General features: G+C 42.0%; 1 protein-coding gene across 3 annotated transcripts in view; it reads right to left on the bottom strand.

Moving 5' to 3' along the window:
- The window catches only part of LOC126189049 (mucin-4-like), a 431008-nt gene extending 415097 nt beyond the window's left edge, over positions 1–15911 (bottom strand). The window contains exon 1 of one of the 3 annotated variants that reach the window (XM_049930904.1): positions 15792–15911. In XM_049930904.1, the coding sequence (XP_049786861.1) occupies positions 15792–15822 (31 nt within the window). In that variant the 5' untranslated portion in view covers positions 15823–15911. Of the gene's footprint in view, positions 1–15770 lie in introns of all 3 variants that reach the window. The other 2 variants (XM_049930905.1, XM_049930903.1) reach the window with 2 other exon arrangements.
- Positions 15912–18862: the final 2951 nt, after the last annotated feature.

Here is an 18862-nt window from a genome sequence, read left to right as displayed (position 1 = left end):
GGTCCTGTTTTGTGGCCAGCACGTTCAGCTGATCTCACCTCGTTGATTTCATCTTGTGACGCCATGTGAAAAGTCTTCTGTACGAGATGCCTGTCGGAACTGAAGAAGATCTGATGCAAAGAGTTTTTACTGCCTACGACATTGTTGAGGCGATACCAGATACTAGAACAGGTAGGACAGAAATTTGTGCGACGATGCCATGCCAGCATTGACGCTTGGAGACTATTTTGAACTGTTGTAAATATAGCAGGTTGTAAAATTTTTGCGGGAAAATTGAATTCATTGTTACTGCACCATAGACTTAGTATTTTTGATCTCTCTGATATCAAATTACTTGCACAGCTATTGGCCCATCAACGAGGAGAATTATCTGAGGGTATAGGGGAGTATTGAGCGGAATTCTGTATTTCATAACCAGGGTTCGGATGTTGGGGCGCTTAGTTTGAGCCCTGCGCAAGGTTAAGACGGAACCTGAGTAGGTTTTCGCTTATACCTCTCGACTCTGTCAGTTACGGATTACGGTTCTTTTCTTCAAGTTGGTACATTTTCCCTTCACCGTCATCTCTTTGTTATGCCTCTATGTGCTGAGATCGGTCGTAGCGGGACGGACAATTGTCTTTGCAGAGTTCTTGATACACACGGTGGTTGGAAAATGTTATGGTCGAATGAGGAGCAAACACAAGCTCACCGGACAAAGTATTACACATCTCTTTAAAAGAACACAGTGGTCACTTTCGAGCACTGTAAATGGTGTATAAATGATAGAATGAGGGCATGTGATACGCCCAAGACATGGCAATGTATTCGTGAATGTGTGTGTGTGTGTGTGTGTGTGTATGTGTGTGTGTGTGTGTGTGTGTGTGCGGGTGTGGGTGGGCGGATGGGTGGGTGGGTGAGTGTGCCTGTGCGTAAAGAACTATCGTGTTTTGGGTGTTCGCATTGACGACACCGTCATCGAAGTTGCCCGACTTGTTGGTGTAACAACGCGGGCGATCCAACATGTACACAAGGAACGACGTAGAATTCGCAGCCTTGTAAAACAGCGTAACAACAGTGTCCATAAAAATATACTAACGGTGAGAGATCAGGGAAAAGTGGCATGCACTCACAACGAAAAATTGCTACTGTAAGTGATTGCAGGCCCATCTCAACAAACTGGCAAGCAAACCCTGTGAAGGGAATGGCACGCAGTGGGCGTCTGGATTTGGAACTTGAACAAAAGCCGAAGCTCACAGTGCCATATAATGCTGCACATTAATGGCGCTAATAACGCAGAAACTGACCAGCAGCTGACCGGAGGCGTGTGGTGTGATCTGGCAAGTGGCGATTATGACTCTACTCAAATTATACAAAGTGTCTCGTACACCGACAGCCGAATGAGGCGGTTTGTATACGGCAGTGACTCGGATTACCCAACCAGCCCACATGTCGCCATGGTGGAAAGGTGAGGGATATTCGGGCTTCATACCAAGGCTGCAGCGTGCTACCGCAGAGGACCCACAATAGGCATTTGTCGTGGCCTCTACTGCTGACGCGACGGTGTCCGTAAATGCAGGCGACAATTATTAACCTATATGAAATAAAATAGTCACAACTTCTGAATGGTTTGCGTTAGGACGTTCAAACTGCACGGTTGACCGCGAGGCATGATAATTATTAGTATGCCCTCTTTCATTTGGATATATTCGTCAATAAGCAAAATTGGCGCATTTGGGGGACGGAGAATCAGCATTTCACGATCGAGAAGTATCTCCACACTCAACGGGTGACTGTGTGGTGTGCAATGACCAGTCACAGAATAATCGGTGCGATATTCCTTGATGGCTCTGTGACTACCGATCTGTACGTGAAGGTTTTGGAAGATGCTTTGATCCCCACTGTCCAAAGTGACCCTGATTTCGACACGATGTGGTTCATGGACTTCGACGCCACCGAAGCAGGAGACTGATGTCCTGGAGAAGCACTTCGGCGACTGCAATCCGGCTCTGAGGTTCACAGAAGCCACTAGCATTGGCCTCGGTTGGCCGCCATATTCTCCGTATCTGAACACATGCGACTCCTTATTGTGGGGCTATATTGAAGACAAGGTGTACAGCAACAACCCCAAAACCATTGCTGAACTGAAAACAGCCATTCAGGAGGTCATCGCCGGCCGTGGTGGCCGAGCGGTTCTAGGCGCTTCAGTTCGGAACCGCGCGACTGCTACGGCCGCTGGTTCGAATCCTGCCTCGGGCATGGATGTGTGTGATGTCCTTAGGTTAGGTTTAAGTAGCTATAAGTTCTAGGGCACTGATGACCAAGTCCCATAGTGCCCAGAGCCATTTGAACCATTCGAGGTCATCGACAGCATCGATGATTCGACACTTTGGCGGGTCATTCAGAATTCTGCTATTTGCTGCGCCACATCATAGCCAATGATTGCAGGCATATCTAGCATGTCAACCTACATCTGAATATCTGTAGTGACGTTAGATATTGAATAAAGTGTGTGCAAGCAGAAGTTCGTAGCTAATTTACGTTGTTTTTTTTTCATCTAGTTCTATAATTGTCACCCTGCACCGCTGGTACGCATTTATGCGGCAGTTCGCGCTGTTCTCTGAACCCACTGGTACGCTTCTAGAGTAACTGAAAACGAAGAACACACTTGGTACGCCGCGATCGCAATACAGAAACTTTTATTGTTCCAAGATGACCGGTATCGACGTTCTTATGCTGCCATGACCAGTTTCAACGTTCTTATGCTGCCATCATTTGATCTAAGGAGAAAATATGAAAAAAATGAGGGAGAGGGGCGGGGGACAGACTACATTAAATTCATCTATTATACAAAATACAAAATTTCACATACCTTACGGAATTTGTAATAAAAATGTCATGTTTAGTTACATGAAGCCAAAGCACGAAATGCATTCCACATGTATACCTTGATAAAAAACACACAGTTGATAAAATGCACGCATTTGATAATATCCTCGTAGCATCCATGCCTATCGCTGTCGAACAGTACATAGCTTGCCGCACAGCACTACGCTGCAGGCGGAGTGTTAACACAGAGGCGGCAGATACGCTACAAAGTTGCTTATCTCGCCTTCGGATACCGTATGTAGTACAAGCTTAATGATCACAAACTACGGATAATGGCAGTGAATAGCGGTGTACCAGAAATAAAGGTAGATTTTTCACAGGACCCGAATAACAATTCGAAATGCTAATTGACCATGCATTTAATATTATCATAGCTTCTTGTCCATAAAAAAAATCAATAGTCATTACGTATTTTTTGCTTGTTGTAAAGTGAGGAAATTAGAGGAAAAATCAACAATTTGTTTAAAAACTTTTAAAAGTGACCTATGTCTTTAATCAATAAAGCAGCGTTACGTACACATAAAACCACAGTGGCGTGAACGAGAATGCCAAGGCGGACAGACGAGGAGGGGTTCCACAAAGTATCACTCATAAAAAGGGTCAGCATACGCAAGCACGGGGGCTAGACTTACTTCAAGAGCCATTTAACTCAGATGCAAGCCTTATTGAGAGGGAGGTGTCTATTAAACATTCATCGAACTGATGTATACTATAAAAAGTGATGTAGACAGCTGCAATTCAATTAAAGGTATGAATGGGTCGTAAGAGTGCTTGTGTGAATAGCTCATGACAGCGCGTGAAGGAGATATGTAATCCTTGCTGTGTGTCAGGGGGGCATTTAAGCAAACAGCAATGACTTAAATCAAGAAGCTGAGTCCTAGGTCCATATTTAGTATTATAATTCAGAGATAAGATGAACTCTGTTGTATCCGCAATCCCTCAGGGTACGAAGAAGGTCTAGTGGCCAGCGTTGCTATCTCTGGATCACGGGGTCCCGGGTTCGATTTCTGGCCGGGTTGAGGATTTTCTCTGCCCAGGGACTGGGTGTTGGTGTTGTCCTCATCATTTCGTCGTCATCATCATCATCATCATCTTCATCATCATCACTGGTGACAATGGCTAGATTGGACTGCGTAAAAATTGGAACTTCGTACAAAAAATCGCCCCCCTGCACAACATGTGTACCTTACGGAGCAGATTGATTGATCATGTTAATATGATGATACGCTTCAGACTGCTGCACTAACGATGACATAATAACTGGCTGTCGTATGAGATGCCCGTTAAGTGCCGGATACAAAGAATATTTTCGTTATACAATGAGACGTAAAGTCGAATAGCATACGTATACGGTTTAGACGTAATGACATGATACACGTAGGCTGTTCTGTTATAAGCGCATGTATGTCTGTGTATACAGTTTTACATACAAACCGACGAACTTAGTAATCTGCAGTCTTTTCCATTACCTCACCTAAACTTACAATACATCATCAAAAATAGAAAAAAAATTAAGGTCAGCTGTCTCTAACCGCCCGATAAGAAGGTGACCTGGATAGCTCTTTACATTTCTGTAAATTTATATGTTTTCGAACATACAACGCTTTTTAAATTTGAGAGCTTTATGTGGAATTTTGATACTGTGGCGTACGTCTACGACTCTGTGCTTAGATGCAAGGACGTATTCCCCCAAGATAGTTTGGTAAAAAGCTTAATGTACTAGAAAATATGCAAATTTACAGAAATAAAAAAGATTCCCAGATCACCTTCTTAATGACCAGTTAGTGTCAGTTGACCATAATTTTTTTAGTATATTTGATGGTGTATTATAATTCAAAGGTAAGCCAATGGAAGAGATTGTAGGTTACTAAGTTCGTTAGTTTATATATAAAGGTGTATATACAGACATGTAGGCGCTTATAACAGAACGGTCTACGTGTATCACGTCATTACCCCTAAACCGTAAAAGTATACTACCCCACACGTAAACGTCTCATTGTATAACGAAGATATACTTTGCGTCCAGCACTTAACGGGTATCTCATACGACAGCCAATTATGTCATCGTTGGTGCAGCAGTCTGAAGCTTTATCATCGTATTAACATGAGGGGTCGCGGATACAACAGAGTCCATCTTATCTTGGAACCGTAAAACTAAATATGGACCTCGGACTCAGCTCAGCTACTTCATTTTCGTCATTGCTATTTGCTTAAATGCCCCCGTTTATAGTAGTTTCTGACACACAGCAAGGATTACAAATTTCCTTCACGCGCAGTCATGACCTATTCACAAACGCACTGTTAGGGGCCATTCATATGTGTTGTAGCTGTCTACATCACTTTCTATAATATACATAATTTCGAAGACTCTGTGATAGACATCTCGCACTCAATAAGGCTTGCATCTGAATTAAATGACACTTGCAATAAGTCCAGCCCCCCGTGTTTTTGCTTACGCTAACCCTTTTGATGAATGATACTTCGCGGGACCCCTCCACGTCTGTCTCGCTTGGAATTCGCGCTCGCGCTAGTGTGGTTTTATATTTACGTCATGTTGCTTTAGTTCAAAAATGTGTGTGAAATCTTATGGGACTTAACTGCTAAGGCCATCAGTCCCTACGTTGCTTTAGTAATTAAACAGATAGGTTATCTTTCAATTTTTTAAAAAGAAGTGTTGATTATTACTGTAATTTCCTCACTTTCCAACAAGCAAGTAGTATATATTAACTATAGATTTTATATGGAGCGTAAACCTAAAGTAATTTTAAATGCATTGTCAGTCAGCATTCCTAATTGTTATATCGGGTACTCTGAAAAATCCACCTTTATGTCTAGTGCACCGGTATTTACTCCCTGTAACCACAGCTTCTGATCATTTAGCTTTTACTTCATATAGTGTCCAAAGGAGAGATAAAGAACTTCGTTGCGAGTCTGCTGCCTCTATGTTAACACGCCGCTTGCAGCGTAGTGCTGTGTGACAAGCTTGGAATTGTATTGTCCGACGGTGATATGCTTGGATGGTAGGAGGATGTTATCAACTGTGTGCATTTTATCAACTGTGTGTTTTTTGTAAAGATATACTTGTGCCTTGACTTCATGTAATGAAACATGGCACTTTCAAACAAGTTCCATAAGATACATGACATTTTGTATTTTATGTGAAAGATGAATTTAATTGTAGTCTCACACCTCCCCCTCTCCCCCCTCACTATTTTCATGTTTTCCCCTTAGATCAGCTGAAGGCACCATAAGACTGTTCAAGCCAGTCATATTTGAACAATAAAAAATTCTGTACAGCGATCGCGGCGTACGAAGTGTATTCGTTTCCAACCATGCAAACGCCCCCCTGCACAACATGTGTACCTTACGGAGCAGATTGATTGATCTTGCTTACGTTTACCTTTATTCGACTCCGATCGCTGCCTGGACTGTTTGTGCAGACTTTCGATGACTTAAGCTATGCCCTGCAGTTTGCTTCTGGCTAGCCTTTCACTTCGTTAATTCCGCCGTTATCAACCATAGGAACCGCCTGTTTGTTTCTGGTCTCTTCATCACCGCCAGTGAGAGTGATCATAAACTAAGTTCTGCCTATGCCAAGTAGGATAGAAAAATGCGTTTCACCTTTAGTGACTGGAGGGAGTAGCTCGAGCGTGTGGAATAAGTTCTCAGATATATGAGTGGCTCGAAGACTTCTTGAATAATAGAACCCAGCATGTTGTCCTCGACGGCGAGTGTTCATCAGAGATAAGGGTATCGTCTGGATTGCCCAAAGGAAGTGTAATAGGACCGTTCTTGTACTTTATATACATAAATGATTTGGCGGACAGGATGGGAAGCAATCTGCGATTGTTTGCGGATGATACCGTGGTGTACGGTAAGGTGTCGAAGTTGAGTGACTGCAGGAGGATACAAGACGACTTAGTTCCAGCTGGTGTGATGAATGCCAGCTAGCCCTAAATGTGGAAAAATGTAAGTCAATGAGTAGGAACAATAAGCCTGTAATGTTCGGATACCGTATTACTAATGTCCTGCTTGAAACAGTGAAGTCGTTTAATATCTGGGCGTAACGCTGGAAAGCGATATTAGGTGGAACGAGAAAGTGAAAACTGTGGTAGGGAAGGCAAATAGTCGACTTAGATTTATTGGGAGAATCTTAGGAACGAGTGGGTCACTTGTAAAGGTGACCGCATATAGGACGCTGGTGCGATCTACTCCTGAGTACTGCTCGACTGTTTAGCATCCGTACCAGGTAGGATTGAAGGAAGACATCGGTGCAATTCAGAGGCGGGCGACTAGATTTGTTACCGGTAGATTCGAACAGCACATGAGTACTACGGAGATCCTTCGGGAACTGAAATGGGAATCCCTAGAAGGAAGGCGGCGTTCTTTTCGGGTAACACTATTGAGAAAATCTACAGAACTGGCATTTGAAGCTGACTGTCGAACGATTCTGCTCCCACCAACATACATCGCGCGTAAGGACCAGGAAGATAAGGGGCGTACAGACAGTCGTTTTTCCCTCGCTCTATTTGCGAGTGGAACAGCAGGAGGGCACCCTCCGCCACGCACCGTACGGTGGCTTGCGGAGTATCTTTGTAGATGTAGATGCCGGAATGCTTCTGTGATATTCTGGGGCTACCAAGACTTGGGGACAATCAATCCTAATGTTTATTTCTACATTCTTGGTGACCAAGTGTTGCTCTTCCTGCTACACACTTCAGTCTTCCAAGATAACAACAGCCGTATTCACAGGGCTTCACACATACAGTACTGTTTTGACAGAACACTAACCTTGACCGGCACGCTAAATCACCCAATATTCATCCCATAGAAAATGTGTGGGACTCAAGCTTTAGTCTCATATGAAATGCCTCAAGAAACTTATGAGCTCCCTTGGGGCCCATCAGTCCGTATGTTTATTTCTACATTCTTGGTGACCAAGTGTCGCTCTTTCTCTACTCCTTCATGGTGACTGTGTTTGGACACTTCAATCTTCCAAGATAACGCCAGCCATAGGGCTTCACACATACTGTACTGCTTTACAGAACACTAATCTTGACTGGCATGCTAAACCACCCAATTTGCATCCCCTAGAAAGCGTCTGGGACTCAGGTTTAGTCTCATATGAAATGCCTCAAGAAACGTATGGGCTCCCTTGGGGCCCATCAATCCGTATGTTTATTTCTACATTCTTGGTGACCAAGTGTCGCTCTTTCTTTTACACCTTCATGGTGACTGTGTTTGGACACTTCAATCTTCCAAGACAACACCAGCCATATTCACAGGGCTCCACACATACTGCACTGCTTTACAGAACACTAATCGTGACTGGCATGCTAAATCACCCAATTTTCATCCCCTAGGAAGTGTCTGGGACTCATGCTTTAGTCTGATATGAAATGCCTGAAGAAATGTATGGGCTCCCTTGGGGATTATCAATCCTTATGTTTATTTCTACATTCTTGGTGACCAAGTGTTGCTCTTTCTGATTCATCTTCATGATGACGGTGTTTGGACATTCCAATCTTCCAAGATAACAGCAGCCATATTCACAGGGCTTCACACATACAGCACCACTTTAACAGAACACTAACTTTGACCGGCATGCTAAATCACCCAATTTTCATGCCATAGAAAATGTGTGGGATTCAAGCTTAAGTCTGATACGAAACGCCTGAAGAAACTTATGGGCTCCCATCCTCGCTGGATTTAGGACATTGTCAAGAATAGAGATGGTGGCGCATGATAACTGCGTTACATCTTCTCAGAGCTGCCAAATTTTTATTAAAAATGCTTATGCAGTGAAGGAAAAGTGAGTGTAAATAAACAAATTATAGATTTTCAAAAGATTAACTAGACTGATCTACCCATGAGTACTCAGTCAGCTGGAGCAGTAGGTCGTTAAACCCCAATGGTTTCCATTTCGCGATCGATCGGATCTCGAAAAAAAAAAAAAAAAAAAGAAATACCCTCGTATGCTATAGCTTCAGAATCACACTACTGGATATGTCGGGATGATTAACGTTGGTGGATCAGCGTTACAGCTAAGAAATTTTCTCAGCATATACCGTTACAGACCGTATTTCAAGCTGTGATTACTAATCACATTGTTTCTGAATTGATAATTGTTCTCGTTTGTCCAGCAATGAGCTATAGTTAAATTAGGACTAATCGTCCACTAGAAGCGCTGCTAGTCCTATGGAACCTCAATTAAATGAGAAAACCAAGGTTATCACTCTCGTAATGCATCATTAAAATAACAAACATAAATATCAAAGGTATCTAAAAACCCTAACAGAGTGGACAAAGAGAAGAAACTCTCACTGCTAATATTTCGCTAAATTAATGCACATGGAGACGTCTCCACTGGTGAGACTTCTTTTTAAAACGTCTATCACACATTTCAGCCATTAAACCTGGTGGTCCTTCGTTTGCGAGTAATCGACGAAAAAAATTTCGGAATTTCACATGATGCTCTGAAGTATTACAGAAGGAATATGTAACAGACTGGTTTTGCAGCATTGTGGTTAAGGTACAGGCCTCGCATGTAAAATGTTGTGGCTTTGAATCTTGATAGATACTTCGAATTTTTTTTTAATTTTTCATCAAAATCATTATAGTCATTATTTTTATTCAATTAATTGGGTTAAATTGACCTTTTTATTTCTATTCCTTTGTCACATAATGTTAATCACCATATTAACTTTTTCATCTGCTCTCATTTTTCTTCCTGTCATTCATTTTCCATTTGGAATCTTTGTTCATGTTATTTTATTTATTTTTATGTATGAACATCGATTTAATTTCTGCCGTTTTACCATCATATGTTTTAGTCAATGTTACTGCGTTCATTATTCTAGTTTCTCGTTTTGCTCGAATTTCATTTTGTTTACAATTTCTTCTTTCATTTAAATCTCTATCCGCATTACTTTGTCCACGGTGCAATAACGATTTATGTTTTAAATGCACGTACGACGATTATCATCCAAAAAAAAATGTAAATCTTGTAACAAAATACATATTTTTGTCACCACTGCACAGTCATTATAAATAGACTGCGTCGTCTTTCATTTTATAACCAACACATTGGATGTTGAAATGTTTAAATATTACGACAAATAAATGAAAATAATTAAATTCACATGCACAAAAATTCCAAGTGGACAACGAATGACAGAAAGAAAAAATGAGAGCAAATGAAAAAGTTAATACGGTGATTAAATGATGTGACAAAATAATATCAACCAAAAAATTACATTTAACCCAATTAATTGAATGAAAATAATGCTCATAGTCATTTCGATAAAAATTTAAAAGCAAACATTTCGAAGCACCTAACAAGATTCGAACCCACAACATTTTGCATGTGAGGCCTGTCCTTTACCGCTACACTTGCACAACCAGTCTGTTAAACATCCCTTTTATAAAGCTGCGGAACATTACGCGAAACTCAGATTATATTTCGTAGATCACTCGCAAACGGGAGCACACCAAGCTGAATAGCTGCTGGATGTGATACCTAGGACCTTTACCTACATCACTGTATATATGATTTCAAAAAGCCGACTCCACCGCTGGGATCCTCTCCCTGTTATTATAGGAATTTCACAAGGTTTCCTATTAAACAAGCAGTCTCAAATCAGTTTGAACTTCATTTCAAAATTACGCTATGTTTTAATGGTGGTTAGTGTCTCATTCGATGTCAATTTATAAAACAGCTTGAAGGATGGGCGAGAAAATCGGCCGTGGCCTTTTCGAAGGAACAGTCACAGCATTTGCTGTAAGATATTTAGGAAAACTACAGAAAACCTACACCTGGATGGCCGGTTGGGATTGTAACCGCCATACTTTGGAATGCAACTCCAATGTCTCAACCGTTAAGCTTCTTACTCGGTGGAACAGAATTGCAGAGCATACGAGTCACGCGCCGGAAGTCGAGTGAACATGTTACCTCTCTCAAGGTTTCTCTAGCACGAAATAGTTCGGTGATGTCTCTTCTCTCGGAAATGATCGCTTTCGACAGAGCAGCTTCATGTAGTATACCGTAATTCGAACGCTCCCTTTCTGACTTTGTAAATGAACGACAACAAGAGCCATCACGCTGTTAAGACTCGGGAAGTTTGCAATCATGCACATATAATTTTGTTTCGCAGTTTATCCCCAAAAGATTACACACCCAAACGCCGTTGCTCAAATAGAGGCTACATACTTTACGTTAGCAGCTACGTATTTTAAATGCAGTTTAGCTTCAGGTGTATCTTAAAAAAAGCAAACTGGTCACTTCATGACAAGGATGCATACTGAAGAACTGGAATCAAATATATAGACACTTGACAGTGCAGACACGTTTATGAAAATCGCACGATTTGTAATCCCCTCCGAATTCCATCTGTATACCACAGACAAGACTTGGCGGACTCCTGTAGGTCATTTTTTTAATGTCTTTATTGGCCTTTAAATATTTACCCACACAGCCGTCTACATACAATTTCTAATACCGGTTCTTAGCATTTAAATCCTAAAATTTCTTTTTGAGTTTGTTAACTGGTTTAAGTAGGTCGGGCACAGCATCTCTGCTTAGCTATGTGGAGAGATGTAACGAACTGGAACGAAGGTTCTAATGTAAGCAACATTGCCAGATACAAACTCGTTGTCACTAATAGAGTTCTCGTTAAGTTTGTGACTGATTAGATTCATAGAATTACAATAGGTAAAATGCTTCAGTCACTTCTATGTTTATCTTATTTTAATACCATTATGCATTTTGATGGTCATGCCATCTTCATCAAGTAGATTATCATACTTCTACGTTACTGTATTTGTTTGTGACAGGAGGGAAGTTATGTGGCACCTTGCAAGCATATGTGTGTGAATATATTTGGTGTTGCCGAGTGTTTGTCTGGGATCTCCTCTCCTCCCAAACCCCTAGACCGATTTTAACCAAATTTGGAAAAGAAACAGAAGGCCTAACAAATATCAATACTGTAGAGGTTATAACCTCCAAATTCCAATAGTAGCGTAGATATGGGCAAAAGCGCGTTTTTTTTTCCTGACCCCAGAGTACAGGGTGCCCTGTATGACAGGTATGTTGTGTAGGAACAGAGACAGCCTGTTAAATAAACCTGCTTTGCAGGACAGCCTGTATATCAGGAGCAAGAAATGGTTTTTGATTATGCAGTCTGCCCTATATGATAGGCATGTTGTGCTGAATTAGTATCGGCCTGCTTTACCAACCTGCTTTGTATGGTGGGCTGTGATTCAGTTGCAAATCAATGATTTTCAAGACCGTGACGTGAAATCTGCCCTGCGTGACAGGCATGTTGAGTGTGTAGTATTGGCCTGCTTTATTGAACTGTACTGCAGTCGCTACACGCGCTGTTGAACATGGCTGGGCACAGGTTGATAAGCATGGAGGTCGAGAGAGACATAACGAGGTGGAGAAGGGAATGGACTAAGAGAGGGAGAGATGCTTGAGGCAGATGGAAGGTGTCGAGGGCTGGTGGATAGCTGCAAAAGGAAGAGAGGGTAGGTAAAGATGGAAAGAGAGGGAGGGAGGAAGATATGGTTGGAGGGAAGGGGGAGGAAGACATAATCACAAACAGGAGTTGGAGGAAATGTACAAAAAGAGGGAGAGGAGGAGATGAAGAGACAGAGAGAACGAGGAGGAGGAGATCGACAGATAGAAGTGGGAAGATGAGGTGGACAGACAGAGGGGGGAAGAGGTGGCTCAGAGGGCAAGTAGGAGGAGGAGGTGTGTTCAATATGTGTTGAACGCATATGTGGTGAATCCATGAGTGAAAGGCTAGTATTGCAAAATTTACAAGTTTTATAGTTCAAAGCTCTGTCACTTGTAAGACATGTAAGCCGAGATGCTTGCCTTGAAAAGGGTGCGACCGTTTTCCTTCCCCTAGCTGGTACTCCCTCTGTAATGATCTCGTCACCTGTGCGACGTTAAACCCCAATCTTTCTTCCTTGAGTACTGCTGTTGAGAGCCCAAATTACAATCAGATGACAGTCGTTAAAGTCGCTTTGTAGGTTTTATGCGGAAGGTTGTGGAACATGATTGGAATATATTCTGCAGCTAATTTCAGTACAAATTTTGCTGAATATACACCATGTGTTCGTCACTGAAGCTACCCACCTTCTAGAATAAACAGATGTGTGCTATTTATGCAGAGCTCTTTCGTTGGAAATACTCCGTACTGACTCTACCAATGGAACATTTCAGGTGCCAAGTCTCGAACTAGATTTGCAGTGTGTACCATGATTAATTGTGAATACTGCCACAGGTGAAAATATACGATAGTAAAAGCAAAAACATTCCTGTGTACATCAGTCTGCAAACCAGTCTTTCACGATGTAATCGAGATTGTGTGGTTACGACCCTCATTGTCCTAGTTAGTGTAAATTATTTCAGTTAACCACTTTTCGATTAAGCCCCCTCTAATTGTGACCAAATTTCGCCGGTGGTCTGCTTTAACAAGAAACATGGATTCAACATATTACCTCTGTACACTAAAGGAGGTGTTCCACCGGTCGCCTTTCCACTTGGATACAATACTGCACTCACTTCTGCAGGTAGTTACGAATTCTTCCACGTACTTTGTAAGACTGCTCCAGTCCTTAAATTGCATCAACGGGAGTTTCGTATACTTCACTTCTGAGATGACCTCATATAGAAAAACCCACATGTCTCAGGTCAGATGATCTTGGAAGCCGCGGTAGAAGTACTGCTCGACCTATCCATCTTGGACCACATTGACGCGAGAGAAGTCGTCTCACATCTTGCCGGGGCCCATCATGCATCTGCCATATTCTCCAATCACGAGCCCAATTTGAGACCAATTATATGAAAACTTAATAGACAAGTTTACATTTCAAATACGTTTGTAAAAAGTAACTTAATGTTTAATACTGAAGTCAGAAGCGGCTAGTAGCCACACATATGTTGTTATTTCGCAAATGGCTAGCTTTCGGACCCATGTTTACGGTGATGTTCCTACTTCTACTGTCGTATACTTTCATCTGTGTCAGTTTCCACTATTAATTATGATTCATCCTGTATTATTACTGGATACACTCTCGATAATGTCGAGTTACCTTTAATGTGTATTTTCGAAATCATTCTACGTTCACGCAGTCACAGTTTAACAAAGTTATACCAAAATCTTCCCGAAACTATTTTAAACAGGAACATATTATGCCCCAGCTGTGTTACATATTTTGATTTATGTTCCAATATGCAACAGAAAGAAAACATTCTATAATTTCAGTTGCCCGAAAGGTTACCGCCTGGCACCGCCCCCGTGGCTGAGAGCGTACAGTATGTGCCTCCCTTGTTCAGCGTTTCTAATACAATTTGTGCATTCGGACAGTTCCATTCTTTTACGTGAACGCCGAAATATGTAAAATACCATTGTATTCTAGTCTGTATTAATAGTTACCCAACCAGATCCCCCTAACCATATTTTCCTCCTTGTTCGTATACTTGCCACTAGACGCAACTAGTGATTCCTTTTAACAAGCAAAGAGAATTTGGAGCAAAGTCACAACTTCGCATTATGCTGTAGCTGGAGAAGAAACACGACATCCAAGTTTATCTAGATAACATATATTAAACGAGCTGTAATACGGAGTGATTCTATCTTCATCTTCCCATAGTAATGAGGCGTAGATGTAATATAAAGACTAGAAGATGCCGTATACAATGTAGGAAAGGTGGACCAATCACAGGGTAAAAAAAGTATCGGGGTGGAGCAAAAACTTATGCCAGCATTTCTATGACTACCCATCTCCTTCCGTTCGGGATAAAGACTTGGCTAGGCAAGCCACTAATGTCACCGAGTAACGTATATAGACGCTATAAGCGTAATTACGGTACTTAAATAAACAAATCGACTTTAGATACATGAGAGACCGTGCTTTAGAAAAGACTAAACCTGTCACAACATCGAATGTAACATTTTTCATGCTATAGCTTCTAAACCATATCTTCGGAATTAAGGAATTACTGCCCATTCCTAACAGAGCAGCGATGTGATCTCGGTTCTTTTTAGAAAAGGTACTTTCGATTTTCCAACAAATCGCCTTCCTCTAACCTAGCAGTACCCATCTCACGTATCAGCAGATTGCGTATGGAGTCAAGTTCTACAACTTCTACTTTAGCGGTCGATCCTCCATACTCTCGTTCTTTGCATGGCACAATTTCATATTGTTCACAGGCTTTTTGCCGCTACGTACCTGTAACTATTTCTCTCATTTCATTCACAGTTCACGTCAAATATTTAGATGCGCACTTCTCAGTACAAAAATTCTGTGGTAAAATTTAGTGTGTTCGAGCAGTGCGGAAAATAAACAAATATAATAAACGTGGCTCATTAATATACGATTGCTTCATCGCCTTTCAAACAATTAAACTTGAATACCGTTGTCAACAGAGCACGATATGAAACTGCTGCGCGATAGATAAGTAAAGACATTGTTAAACTCTGTAGATTTGAGATCCTTAGGTATTATTGTAGGCCTATACCTTCTAATCGTACTATATCAAATGCCAATAAGTATTTTTGTCTGTCAGTGTTCCCCGTTACGTTAACTGCACTGTTACAAGGGCACGTGCGAGCCAATTCAGTGATAAGTTTTTCATCAAACAAGTCCGTAAGGCGCTGCATTATTCTCCGCAAGTAATACACACGCGTGCTCTAGAGACTGTGGACTACACAGAGCTCGAACCTAGGACTGTCGAAAGTGTTGTGAACGGTATTTGTGCGTGCAGCAAGGTCGGCACTACAAAAAGAAAAACTGTACAAAAAAAAAGTGGCTAGAAATAAACTGCATGCAGGGAAAAAAAAGAGATGCGACCGGACTGCGCAAAACCCTGAATTTCCTGAGAGTTGATACGCTACCTTCGTAGACATCATACGAACCCTTTCTGAAGTAGGACTGAACGCAGCCCATGTCGTTGCCGGCGACTGTCCGTAAAGAGACGTGTTCACATCGCCAGCCTGGTCTCACTAGGTGCCCCGGCACGACACACACGCACTCACGCACTCACGCACTCGCAGCAAGCTTAGCCCCGCTGCCGGCTGGTAGCCCGTTTGCACACCGACTGAGCTCCGCGCCGCTGACTCCCCACCACCGCGGCAGCCGCCACGCCCCCTCTCTGCGAGCCACCGTAGTTCGCGCCGGCGGCCGCACGGAGCGCTGCTGACGCTCTAGTATCGACGCCAATCATGGCGAAACAATGCAACGCAAATCGGAAACTCCAAAACGTTAAGCTGGAGAGCGTGTACCCTCTAATTATTTGGAGACCGTAAATTTGAACTCTTTTGCTGCTCGTAGTGGCTCTGTGGTTGAGTTCGTGGCTGCGCAATAAACAATGTACAAGGTGTAAATCCTTTCAATTTAGTCTATATCTGAATTATTACATATTTACACTTGTTTGTACATAGGCTGTACAGTTTTCTTTTTCTTTTTTCTTTTTTTGCATTAATCCCAGTTCTGTACTTAGCCCAGTTCTGTACTTAGAGGTTCCGATACAGCGACCTTCTGGGGCAGGGGATGTTCTTGAAATTTAGACTTCTTAAAACGTTATTTTAACGCTTCTCTACATTGTTTCCCTTTCTGCTGGTAAGAGTTCCCATCGACTGCTTCCTTGAGTGTTATTCCCAGTACCTCTTCATTTCGTTTCTTATATTTCAATTTCATTTTAACATTCCTCGATAATATCACTTTTAAAATACTTCCTCTCTTTTCTACTCCTCAGTTCTCATACTTCACACTGCACTTCCACATTCCTTACACTACAGTATACTTTCAGAAAAGTTTTCGGTAATACCAAGTCACTGTTGTATACCAGTGCCACTCTTCTACTGAAGAGACCTTTATTTGCCTGAACCATCGTACTTCAGATATCTTCATTTTTGCAGTCATCTTGCATAATTTATTTTCCATAAGTCTTTCACTTTTTATCAGGGTGTTTGTAACTTAACCAAACCAAAATAAACCGTAAGGGCTAAGAAATTTAAAAAATTGCCAAAATATCGAATAAAACCCAACTAAATTTAATTATTAAAATTTAATTAACGTACAAAATATTACGTAGTTCAACTTACAGAAATTAAAAGAGCTATAGTATCTGTTAAAGGCAACTATTTACTGTCACAAGAATTTATTCTATTTATTTTGTGTTTTAACTTTTCTAACAACATAATAAACACATTTAACTTCCTGAAAAAATACTTTAACTTGATGTAAGGACTGTAAAGTACAATTTAGTCCTTTTTGGAAGCGTGCAGGAATTTAAAGATCTTCACTAATTTTTCGGCTCTTTTCTATCTTAAATCATATCTTAATTTAGATCAAACAAACCAAAATTCTCTCAGTGGATGCAGTGCTGGCAGAGAGAGAAATGATGCTTTTCCCAAAAGTAATAAATTCTCTTCTTTTTTTTTTTTTTTTTTTTGCTTTTTTCGGCGCTGTTTGCTTCCATCATTTGTTTGGATGGAACTGTGTTACAATTTCACGAGAAGACACAATAAGCAGTCCTGAATGACGTGACACTTGCAGAGCACTCTCGATACAGCTCTATGAACCAGTTTTCCGCACTTTCTTCTTGTTCAACAGTTAACCGTCTTCCTCTGAATCTTGGATCTAACATATTACCGAGGCAGTGAAACATATTAGCAAGACAGTGTTCCTTTCGTTTTCTATTGCGTTCTTATTGAGCTCCGTATCATGACTTCCTAAAAGATCGATCCATAGCACGACAGCTTGTGCAATATTTGTGCTGTCTGTTGATAGTCCAGGACTCTATAAAATTCTAATACACACATTAAAAAAAGTTTCCATCACCTCGGTTCCGAGAGTTCCGAAACCTGCACAGAAATTTGGAACAGAGATCAACATAAACATCATTTCCGCCCTTTTTATTGCTCATGAAAACCACACATTGCATGTTGCACCACCATACAGCTAGACCTTCAAAGATGGTGGTCCAGATTGCTGTACACATTGGTACCTCTAATATCCAGTAGCATGTCCTCTTGCATTGATGCGTGCCTGTATTCGTCGTGGCATACTATCCACATCAAGGCACTGTTGGTCCAGATTGTCCCATTCCTCAACGGCGATTCGGAGTAGCTCCCTCAGAGTCGGTGTGTCACATCGTCCATAAACAGTGCTTTTCAGTCTATACCAGGCATGTTCCATGGGGTCTGGTGAACATGCTGGCCACTCTAGTCGAGCGATGTCGTTATCCTGAAGGAAGTCATTCACAAGATGTGCACGATGGGGGCGCGAATTGTCGTCCATGAAGACGAATGCCTCGCCAATATGCTGCCGATATGGTTTCACTATTGGTCGGAGGATGGCATTCACGTATCGTACAGCCGTTACGGCGCCTTCCATGGCCATCAGCGGCGTGCGTCGGCCCCACATAATGGCACTCCAAAACAGCAGGATATCTCCAACTTTCTGCACTCGCTGGACAGTGTTTCTAAAGCGTTCAGCCCCACCTGGCTGCCTCCAAACACGTCTCCGACTATTGTCTGGTTGAAGGCATAAGCGACACTCAGCGGTGAAGACAACGTGATGCCAATCCTGAGCGGTCCATTCTGTATGTTGTTGGGCCCATCTGTACCGCGCTGCATGGTGTCGTGGTTGCAAAGATGGACCTCGCCATGGACGTCGGAAGAGAAATTGCGCGTCATGCAGCCTTTTGCGCACAGTTTGAATCGTAACACGACGTTCTGTGGTTGCAGGAAAAGCATTATTCAGCATGATGGCGTTACTGTCAGGGTTCCTCCGAGCCATAATCCATAGGTAGCGGTCATCCACTGCAATAGTAGCCCCTTTGCAGCCCGAGCGAGACATGTCATCCACAGTTCCCGTCTCCCTCCATGTCCGAACAACATCGCTTTGGTTCACTCTCAGACGCCTGGACACTTCCCTTGTTGAGAGCTCTTCCTGGCAAAAAGTAACAATGCGGTAGCAAACG

Source organism: Schistocerca cancellata, chromosome 5 (assembly GCF_023864275.1).
Source record: "Schistocerca cancellata isolate TAMUIC-IGC-003103 chromosome 5, iqSchCanc2.1, whole genome shotgun sequence".
Taxonomy (NCBI): Eukaryota; Metazoa; Arthropoda; class Insecta; order Orthoptera; family Acrididae; genus Schistocerca; species Schistocerca cancellata.
This window is presented reverse-complemented; position numbering and strand designations above follow the sequence as displayed.